Raw genomic sequence first — 11,576 nt, forward strand, 5'->3', positions numbered from 1 at the left:
CTGACATAGAACTACTATTCATTTCCTACTACACAACCAACTTGATATTCTATTTATCACTGGCTCTGCATTGTTCCTAATATTTTCCTTTTAGGGTCACTACTCAAACTATTTCCCACTTTTATTCCCTTAATCGAAAAGGGGAGCATACCAAACTTATGCCTCTTACTTCCACTGAAGCTTACCCCAACTAAAACTGTAATTAATCTACAGAGTAGCACTCCAGTAAGCACTTCCCCACTCTGACCATTCACAGAATGGCTATGTTTATAAACCAGCTAGTAATCAGAAATATATAAGGAGCTGGCTAAGGGCAGTAACTCTAAAAAATGGAGAAAGAACACTTTTGTAGGAAATGGGAGAAAAAGAAGAGAAATCTAGAAGAAAAAAATTAGTAAAATTTAGTATTTGATTAGATATAAAAGGAGAAAGAAAAGGAAATCCAAGATGGTTTTGAATCTTTGCTTCAGAAGACTAACTGGCCATATTTCCCACAAAGGAAAACTTTAGAGAGGAAGAAAAAAAAATTCAGTTTTAGATGCTATGACCTACCACTATATCAAGTTCAATGAGTGGATGTGTTTCATAGGGTGCTGGAACAGATTTTTTGCTTAACTGAGAGAATAAAGACAGCCAGAGATAAAGGTTTTTGCTTCATTAAAATAGAATAGTTAAGGCTTGGATCAGTTCAATAAGAGAAAAGTATAAAAAGATCAGGATGACTTGACGAAATGTCCACCATATGATCAAGAATAACCAGAACTAATACCAAAGGCAAAGGAAAGAGAGGCAGGGAAAGACCCAGGAATATAATATAAAGTAACAAAAAACAAAGCAAGAGTTTGAACAGTGAGATTCTCTACTTATTCATACAAAGATAGTAATAAAACTGGTATAACCAATCTGGAAGGTAATTAATCTATATCAAAAGTCTTAGAAATTAATATATCTATTGACTTCATGATTGTACATTTAGAAATTTATCCCCAAAGAATTAAAGATTCATGCAAATATTTAAGCACCTACAATTTGCCAGACCTTGTTCTATGAACTGAACACAACAGACAAAAAGTCCTGTTCTTATGGAATTAACATTCTAGTGGAGGAAGATGGGAAATCAAATGTAATCATAATAAATTTAGAAGGTGGAATATGCTATGGAGAAAAGAAAGAGCAGAAAAGAGAGATCAAAAAAGTAAAGGCATAGAGGGAACACAGTTGCAATTTTAAATAGAGTGATCAGGGTAAGTTTTGAGAAGGTAACAGGTAAACAAGACCTGAAAGAGGTGAGGGAATGAGACAGAGGCTGAAAGGGCATTCCAAGAGAAGGTCCTAAGCTGAGAATAAAGCTAGCACTGCAGTGGCATGAACAAGCAAGAAGTGTTGTGGAAACAAAGTCAGAGAGGTATAAAGAGGAGTTGCCAATGTCATGTATGTAATTGTAAATATTTTGGGCTTTACTTTTAGTGAAGTGGGAGCCATGGATGTTTTCAGTAGAACAATAACACAATCTTACTTCTCAGCCCTTATGTGGACATGAAAAAAGACAAATTAAGAGGTCTGTATATAATCTAGGTGATACAATAGTGCCTCAGATTTGGTGTGAGCAATAGAAGTGGTGAGAAGTGGTCATTTCTAAAGACAGAAGATAGTAACAACAGGATTTTCTGACAGATTGAATGAAATGTATGAGACAAAGAGGAATCAATTTGATTTTTGGGTTAAGAAACTATGAAGACAGAGCAATGATCAATTTGGATGGGAAAACTATGTGCAGTATAGGGTTGAGTGAACAGATCAGGGTTTCCATCTTAGATATCCTAGTAGAGATGCCACATGGACAGTTGGATAGACAAAACTGGAATTCAGGAGGTAAGTCCGGCATTTTCAACATTTAACTAGAAATAACCATTTCTTATCACTTTCATTTGAGAGTCAAAGTCATAAAGATGGTATTTAGAGTCTGAGACTTAATGGAATCACCAAGGAAGAGAAGATAAGGGACCAACAACTAAGTAAGCCCTGAGGCACTTCAACATTAAGAAGGTGGGGAGATATATCAATTATATCCCAATTTTTTAAAAGGTGGGAAAAGAGAAGAAAAGACAGCTAGAGGTAGAAAACAGAGTAATGTCTCTCAAAAGCCAAGTGAAGATTTATCAAAAAGACAAAACTGATAAACTGCCAAATAATGCCTCGAGTAAAATGAAAACTAAAAATTGATCACTGATTTAGTCACTAGTAACCTTAAATGAATAAGTACAGAACAGTGAATAGGAGAGAGTCGGTAGAGAGGCACTACTGACAGTGAACAGTCGACTCTTAAGAATTTTACTGTAAACAGGACCAAAATCTGGGCAGTAGCTGGTGAAAGACATGAGATCATGATGTTTTTAAGATTGGAGAAATAAAGAGGGTTTTTTTTTTTTGGTATGAAAAGAACAAGGTCAGGGGTAATAAATATATTGATTACAAGTTCAAGCTCTGAAGTCACTCTGCTAGGGTTCGAATCCTAGCTCCAGTACTTACAAGTGGGATGGCCTTTGGCGAGTTACTTAAAATCTCTCAGCCTCAGTTTCTTCTTTAAAACAGGGTCATTATCTAACTTTAGGTACCACATAAGATCAAGGATTAAATGAGAAAATGTTCATAAAGTACTTGGCATAGTGTGTAGCACTGAAGCTGAGAGCAGTAATAGTATTAGTAGCACTTAAGATAAGGATGTGCGCAAAGACTTAGTTACAAGAATAATCAGTCATCTGTAATTAAAAAAAAAAAAACTGAAATAACTTAAATACCTAATAAAATTGTTCAATATTTTATTATCTAAAGTGTTTAACTATTAAATATAATCACATATTGCCATATATACTGAAGATGTTCATTTTATTTTAAACAAAAAAAAAGTAGACTAAAGTAGTATGCATCATATAAAAACCACTAATATAGAAAAAAATTTTGCAGAGGTCTGAAATACCAAAGTGTTAGTGGTAGTTATATCAGGATGGTGGAGATACAGATATTCTTTATGTTCTTTTTGCTTACTATGTTTTCTAATTTCCTACGAACTATAATGCATCTATAATAAAAATAGTTTTTAATAAGAAAGTTTATAATGAACATCTAAGTAGTATTAAACACTTTGGCAAGGTCCAGATGGAAAAGACTCTCTGATTTCAAAAGATCACTAGCAAACAATCCAAAGGTAAGATAAAAACTGACAAGCAATAAGTAGAAAGAAAAAAAGAAATGGAGACCAGAACACAAACCACTTGTACAAATCAGCTATACAAATTTGCAAGATAAAACAATTATTTTTCTCATTTGGGAGAAGTCTATAGGAGGCCAGGAAGAAGAATTCCGGAGAGTATACATGAGATAAAAAAATGTGTAGGTTCAAGATCTCTGAGTTGAAAAGGAATGAATTCTAATACTAGGTTAGTTTTAAAGGAGCGGTATCTTTACTTTGAAGTAAGATGACATAGAAAAAGAATTATATTGTGATGAAGAAGTTGAAGCAAGGGAGCTCACAATGACTTGTCAGTCTTCTAATAAAGTAGAAAGAGAATTTTTTAAAGTGAAGGAATGGAACATGTAATCAGGAAATAAAGTAATCGTTTATCAAAATTAGTATAAATGGAATACTTACGCAAAGGATTTTGTCCTTCACTTGCATAATATTCATACATGCCACTTTTAACCAGTGTGTCATAGTGAGGTAGGAATTCAATTCGTTCTTTTGTAGCTGTTAGTAATAACTGATCGACTGAATGTAGCAGGTATAGAGTAACTCCATCTTTAACAGTTTCATCTGTAATCAAAAGGCAATACTTTAAGTGCAAAGCTAGAATCAGAAACACAATGAATTTAAAATTCTAAATATGCAAATTGTACCTATGAAATATCTTTAAAGATGGTACAGGCAAACCTCCAAACACTGACTCAATCTATAAATTCGGTGGTGTTTTGTTAAAAATATAAGTTGAATAGGCCCAAATACTTCCACTATCTGAAATTCTCGATTCTTGGTAAGTTAAATTATCACCAGAAATCAGATGAGGAACTACTTTAGAGTATTATCAACAGGAAAGGAGAAGAATAATTAAATTCAAAATGAATCTGGCATGAAAAACTGGCAGGTCTTAGAATCTAATTGGGTAAAAAAAGATAAGGGAAGAATTCAAGTTGGTTAGGAGAATTCATTTCTTGAGGGCCTCCACGAAGACCTGTGGCTAGGTGTTGGGTGAGGTCTCATCTTCTGTTGCCTTAAATGTTATCAACTTTTTTTCTATAATTTGGCTGGAAAAATATGACCTCAGCACAAAATGTGAACATATATACAGTTTCTTCCCTAATTCCAATGAAATAACCAAAATCATCGAGTTTTTAGAGGTTTATCTATGAAATCAAAGTTATTACCCTATAATGTACTAGAACATATTAAATATAAAAGTATGAACTTAACATTGCTTACCAAAATTGTCACAGGTAATTTCTTTTCTACTTGTTGTTGTAATAACAAACTTCTCTTCAGGTGAAATGCCAAGTGTCTATCCAAAATAGGAATAAAATCAATAATTACCAAAGGAAATAAATGTAACAATCGAGTTTACAAAAACATGAAAATATTGATAGTATATTATAATCTTGGAACAATTATGTTTATTTGCCCAAGAAACATGTCTTCACATTTAAAAATTTGCCTTTTCATAATTAAGTACAAATCCATAATTTACCTATTTGCTTAACAAGGTTGTTTTTTCTGCTATTATATGCCACCCAAGACCACAAGTGAAGAGGTGGGACAATTTGGAAACGTTTTAGCATCAGCAGGGCCTCCCAGAAACAGGACATTATTTCACATCAATGTATATGTAATCTTATTTGCAGCAAAGCATTAACATAATACATGTTCATATAAACATTTAAATATGTTTTAAAAAAAACACTAGAAGAAAACAGGTTACTATTTTATAATATTGAGGTAAAAATACTGTGCTATGCAAGGTGTCTGTATTAAAGAATCTTTATCTATTATAACTTACCCTTCCAAAAGAATAACTTTAAAAAATTAAGGCAAATTATAAATTATGGGGGAAGAGGGTTTCAAGAGGAGACAGCATCCTTAGGAAAAAAAAGTTTTCATATATCAAGATGAAGATCAGCAAAGAGTAAAAACACATGAACAACCAAAAAGAGAAAACAAATAAATGACCAATGAACATATGAAAAACTGAAATTTTACAACCAAAAGAAAATGAAAATTAGAAAAACGAGTTAATGTTTTCATTAAAATTTTGCACATCTTTAAAATTATAAAACATAGGATCTTTCTAAAATCTAATGCACAGTTAAAAGAGAAAAGGCTGATTTCTGCTTCAGGTAATAATGGACTAGTTAATCTAGACAACCTTACCACCGAAGACAACTAAAAAAATCTAGACTAATGATATTCAAGTCTTCAATAGTAATACTTAAAAACTTAACTGTCACTACTGATGCCAATTCCTACTGACAAACTGAAGAGAAAGGATAAAGCATTTATTCTGCTTTCTTATACTAAGTGTATTTCAGGGTAACCAAACAGCTCTAGTCGATGAAGCAAAGTTGTTCTTTAAAGAATGCCAGCTAATAAATACAGGAGAACAACAATCAGAATATCACTATCAATGCATAGACCATCAGATTAAAACTTATATTAAGGAGGGATCCAGCTGAAACCACCTGAGTCCCACTAAATCTATCTTAGCATTGAGAAAAGGGGGTGAAATATCCATTTATTATGTGCCTCTTGATGTGATGTAATATGAAGTACCAGAACCACCTATGAAGAATTTTCGGCTTCCCCAAAGAAGTTGAACCCAAATTGTGATTACAAGCCTTTAAAAATAATTTGTAGTTTACAGGATATATGGAGATAGAACGAGTTCAAGTACACCATAAAAGAGCACAGACAAATCTAGAATGTGAAATATTAAAGAAAAACCTACTTGATTTCTTCAGCAGATCAATGTCAGGTAAAACGAAAATGAGACTGGGGAAAGGGGGTTTTGTGCAAATATACTAAATTTTAAAATAATTAAGAAAAATAATAAAGTTAAATATGAGGACCCTCTTGGGATCCTGGTTTAAACAAACCAATGATAAAAAGACATTTTTGAGATAATCAAGACATCCGAGTAAGGATTGAGTTATTAGATAATATTTAAAATGTTATTTTTGATGGTTCGATAATAGAAATGCATGCTGAAGTATATAGGAGTGAACAAAAACTTGGAATATAAAAGAAAAATGCTAATGTGGTAAATACTTAGTAACTGTTGAATCTAGGTGATGAGTATATTTGGTTTCATTATATTATTATTGCTATATAAGTTTGAAGCTTTTTATTAAAAAATTTCTAATTTAAAATATACTATAATACACCAGTGGGAGAGATTAGAGACCCACACATATACACCTGGGGAGCTTGGCAAACAGGAGAGGTGATGTTACAAATTGGTAGGGAAAGAATAAACTACTCAATGAGTGATACTGAGACAACCAGTTAACTTCATAGACATAGGTAAAATGAAATCTCTATCGCAACATAAACAAAAATAAATTACCGAAAAAAAAAAAATAGGGAGATAATTTTTAGAAGATAAAAGGTTTTCTGAAGAAAAAAACTAGAAAATATGCTCATCCTCACTAGTTAAGAGAAATTAAAACAACTCAATTATCATTCTCATGAGGCTGTCAAAATTTTTCAATCCTGATAATATATAGACCTCTGTATAGGGAAATTAGACTTATACATTGCTGATAGGACTGAAAACTAGCACAACTGTATCAACAAGCAATTTGGTATACCTAAGTAAAATTAAAGATACTCATATTCAATGCAATTCCGCCCTACAGAAATGATGCTATGGATATAAATAGAGGAAAAATTCTGTTTAATAAAAATAAAAACTGCATGACAGATCTTTATTAAGTTTTTGTGTAATCTCTACTTTTTAGTTCACTAGGACTTTATTTCTACAATGTCCCAACTGTTAGATTATATGCTTTTGCATCCTATAGAATAAAATTTGTTTTTCTAGTCACTATAAAACTATGTGCCAAACTGAATTTTTAAGATCTATGCAGCACATCTGAAAAGTATTTATATTTAATTATTCCATACAATCTCGCCACAATTCTATTATTCAACTATGATATGTAAGCTATCTTTTTATATGCTTTACCTATAATTCTGTATAAAAATTATTTCTTGAATTCATAATTTTTATAGCTGACAGCTGACAAAATATTTTTAGTTTTTATTCAAGATATACCCTTCTCTTTCCATATTTTTGATCTAAAATCTATCTTTACAGAAATAAACTAGTCTTTCAAGCATTTGTACTAACCTGGCCTTGATTACAGATATACTTCTTTCTCTACATGAAAGCAATTTAATATTCTATTCGCGCAAGAGTCTTGATAAGGCTTTTTCATTTTTATAAAAGCACTTCAAATCCACCTTCTTCTAGGCTGTTAAAGCATAGGGGTCTGCCTTTAATGAATAATATAAAGTACCTGCCCTTCATGTCTTTCGGTCAACTGCAAGCTATCTGATGCCTAACTTCTCTCAAAAGTCAATTTCACCCTTGCATTAAGTCAGTCGGAAACTGTATACTTCAATGCACTGCTATGAAACTGCAAACTAGCTTTTAATGATTTGTGCTTTGGCATTATATTCAACGGCTCTGCTCCTGAATCACTTGAGAAATCTCTACAAAACCTCAGGCAGTAACTGGTTAAAGCAGCTTGCACTACCCTAAATAACACATACCCTAACTTGCATTAAAGGACAAGAAAAGCAGCAGCCTTCTCTATCTGTAAGGATGTTGTCCATTTTAACTCTCAGGATTTGTGAGGAATCTAGAAAGAAATTTTGCTCAAATCAAAGCTTTGCTGCCTTAGAAGTGGGAATGTTTTTTTTATTTTATGGATATTGTAGATTTTCTAACAATAATCTTCACTTCTTTGTTTTGACTTCTAAGAAACTCAAACCTGTTTCATGGCTCAGCACTGGTTTAAGATATTATAAGATGAGCTCTCATTTATTAACTCTCCTCAGGTTACTATTCCATTCTTTCTGACATCTTTTTTTACTCTTTTCCCCTTTCATCTTATGGAATTTTTAACAAAATGTACCCCATGTATAAAATTTTTTTTTGAAGGAAGAGATTAATAGCTATAAACTATTAGGTAAGGCTCCTGCCCTCGAGGAGCATACGGTACAAAAGAAGTACAATGGTGTAACTGCCAGGGTAGGGTAACAATGTATAGAGGAACCATACAAAGGAAAAAGTAGGCATTTCCTCAAAATTGGGGTTGGAGAGGAGGGTTTGGATATAAGGGATTTAATGTCTGGACATATTTAAGAACTAACCTAATGAGTCATTTTCTGACCTTTGATTCTGCAAGGACACAAGGGCTCAGGTGAATCAATAGCTGCTTACCACAAGTCAAGGCTTCTTCCAGATTTGCCCTTTCCTGTTCCTTCCTCTTGATTGTTCCCTTTTTCCACTAGGTAAGTTTTCCCCAAATAACAGTTTAGGATCCATAATACTTTATGGCACTACAAACATTATTGGTTTATGTTTTAATGAAAAACTTTATTTTAGCGCACTATTTTTCCTCTTCCACCCAACAAGGAAAATGAAGGCTTTGGTAGATCATGTGAGCATTGTGGATGTTTTTAAAAAATTAAAAAATTAAAAAAAAAAAGAAACCCAAGATTTAGACTCAAACATACATAGATTCCAATCCCAATTTTACTGCTCATTAACTGTATAACCTTGGACTTTAATTCAGTAACTTCATTCAGTTTTTCATGTATGTAATGTAGACAAGGTTATGGGATTAGGTGGCATCATCTAAAGATGCTTTAAAAAGCAAATTCTCAAAAAAAAGGGAGCTTCCTTTTCTTTTTCTTAGTAGCTCTTCCCTCACCGCTAATCAAATTTAACCATCTGTTCTAGCAGAAAAAAGTGGGAAGAAGGTAAAGTATTAGTCAAAGGAAATATTTTCCTTGGTTTCCAAGTTAAAATATTGAAAGACTGGAATAAATATACTTGTTCTCCATAACAAAGAACTTCATTTGAGGCACTGTAACAGAAAGTATATGGATTCTGGGTCTGAATGCTAAACTGACTGTACTATTTGACTTAAGTGAGTTGTCATCTCCAAAAGTGAGTTTCCACTTCTGTAATAAGAGGTTAATAATACCTTTTTATCTAACAGTTACTAAGACTTCTCACAGGGAAGAATTTATTTCTAGAGGGAAGGTAAATTAGTACAACTTGTTTGAGAAGCAATTTAAAACAATGTATCAAGAGCTTTAAAAATGTTCCTGATCTTTGATATAGGAATTTCACTTCTAAGATTCTAAGCTAAAGAAAAATAAAGACATGAAAGACTGAATTCAAAGACATTTATCATGTCATTACTTAAAATTAAAAATAATATAAATGTCGACAAAAAGAGATTTGGTTATGTAAACAGTGATACTAAACAGGCCATTTCAAACTTTATGAAGACTGCTTGCATTGAAATATAAAAGTATTGACAATATTAAGTGAAAAAAAAATAGACTGTAACCACCAAAAAATGGTATAGACTTTGGGTGGTGAGTACAAAATGCAATATACAAATGATGTATTATAGAATTATACACTTGAAACATGTTATTAACCGATGTCACCCCATAAATTTAACAATTAAAAAATGTGGGGTAAAGATTCAAAGAAATAACCCCAAGTGCTAACAGTGATTAGAAATTTTACAGGGAGTAAAGGTTTAATTGTCTCTCTGGTTCTGTATTTTCTATAATGTGCTGCTATTTTTACAATAAAAATAATAAACATAAAGAGTTTCCTTTTTGTTGGATGGTTCTGAAAACAAAACATTCATCGAAAAAAGCAGCATTCTTTCATTCACCCTTCAAACACATGGAAATCTACAGTATCAAGGCAAGGAATGAACCAAGTTCATACGTTTTTGTCTTCATTCAAATATTCATTCTAAGTTCGGCATTTACTATGAGCCAGGCACAGTTCTAGAAACTGGGAATACAGCTGTAAACAAGTTAAACTCCCTGGTCTCATGTGGCTTGTATACTTTGGGTTTGATTTCAATTATTTCGGCAACTATAGTTATGTCTCTAAAACAGTACTAAATCATCAGCCTACTCAAGATAAAAGCTTTATGCAAACTTCATTTTCCTTGATAACTAAGAGTTCTTGATAGCTTAACAAGAACCTCAATGGAGGGCATGACAATATCCCTTCTTTAAAGCTCAGGCATCACCACCACGTCCAATCTATAAAACACTTAACAATTTAAAGCTTTCCTACACGGTCATTAATTTTTAAAGCAAACGAATATAGTGGGTATACATACACACATTTGTACGGTATATGTATACGTGTCTGTGTGTATATATTTTTTTAACCCGTCCTTTGGTGTTCCATAGCTACCTATGGACACCCTTCGCGTTGCTCAGGAACTCCCAAGGGCCCGAGTTCAAAAACCAGAATGGCAGCTTCACCTGCGAGAATGACTCTAACAAGTGTTCCCACGAATGAAGGACCCTGCCAGCGCGGGTTGCAAACCTTCTTGACAGGATGACCCGGGAAATTACTGCATCATTTAATGAACCTGAGGTAAATCGACTCCAGGAATTTCACAAGGTCTAACCATCGCGACACAAATTGAACCATCAGGTATAACTCTGCTCTCTTCTTAAAAAAAATTTTTAAAAGTTTCACTCTAAAGAGACACAAGTGGCTTTCTCTCCTGGAAGATGAGCTCTTAGGCGTTAGAGTACTAAGGTCGCCACGAACCAATTAAACCCGAGGGCTCAAACCTTGTGCAGAGAGACCTCCCACAAAAGCGCCGGGGGCAGGAGGAGGCCCACGGAGGAGCCGGCCCTGCACTCCGAGACCCGGCGTAGGGCCTGCCCAAGGGTTCCTGCCGCCCGGCCACGGAGATGGCGGGCACCCGGGAGAGAGAAGCCAAGCTGCCGGACCAGGGCCAGGTGACAGGTTTATTGCCCTTAGTGAGAAACTTGGGTTTCTCTTCACCCTCCCAACCCAAACTCTCCCCGCGCATCCCTCCTTCGCCCCTTCGCGTACCTGGCACACAGAGGCACGGAACCCCGCGTAGTCCGAGCGCTCCTCGACCTGCACCACCCGGTCACCGAGCTCCGACTCCTTCTCACGCCGGTCATACAAGTACACCGTCCTGCAGCCGTCGCCTCCGCCGCCCTGTCCAGTCCCCACCAAGGGCCCGCCGCTGCCCGCCGCTGCCATATTGGGGGGAAGGAGAAAAAACAGCAGCGTCGGCGCTCAGGCCCAAGTGCTGGCTCCGCGCGGCGCCTTCAGCTCCAGTCCCCCGGGTGGCGCGAGGCCTCAACCCCGGCGCGCTGCAGCTCCTCCCTCGGCGGCGGCGGCCAAGCAGCCCCAAGCGCGAGGATCACCCGGGAACCGATTCAAACGAGCTCCTGCCCGAACACCACGTCACTTCCGCGGCCCGCCGCTCCC

At 35.1% G+C, this 11,576-nt stretch overlaps 1 protein-coding gene across 1 annotated transcript in view; it reads right to left on the reverse strand.

The window, feature by feature from the left end:
- The window catches only part of SMCHD1 (structural maintenance of chromosomes flexible hinge domain containing 1), a 133,170-nt gene extending 121,636 nt beyond the window's left edge, over positions 1-11,534 (reverse strand). The window contains exons 1-3 of the mRNA XM_016156884.2: positions 11,169-11,534; positions 4,475-4,550; positions 3,650-3,811 (exon numbers count right to left, since the gene is read on the reverse strand). Of these exons, the coding sequence (XP_016012370.2) occupies positions 3,650-3,811; positions 4,475-4,550; positions 11,169-11,345 (415 nt within the window). The 5' untranslated portion in view covers positions 11,346-11,534. The remainder of the gene's footprint in view (positions 1-3,649; positions 3,812-4,474; positions 4,551-11,168) is intronic.
- Positions 11,535-11,576: the final 42 nt, after the last annotated feature.

The sequence above is a fragment of the Rousettus aegyptiacus genome, unplaced genomic scaffold, assembly GCF_014176215.1.
Source record: "Rousettus aegyptiacus isolate mRouAeg1 unplaced genomic scaffold, mRouAeg1.p scaffold_m13_p_12, whole genome shotgun sequence".
In the NCBI taxonomy this organism is placed as follows: Eukaryota; Metazoa; Chordata; class Mammalia; order Chiroptera; family Pteropodidae; genus Rousettus; species Rousettus aegyptiacus.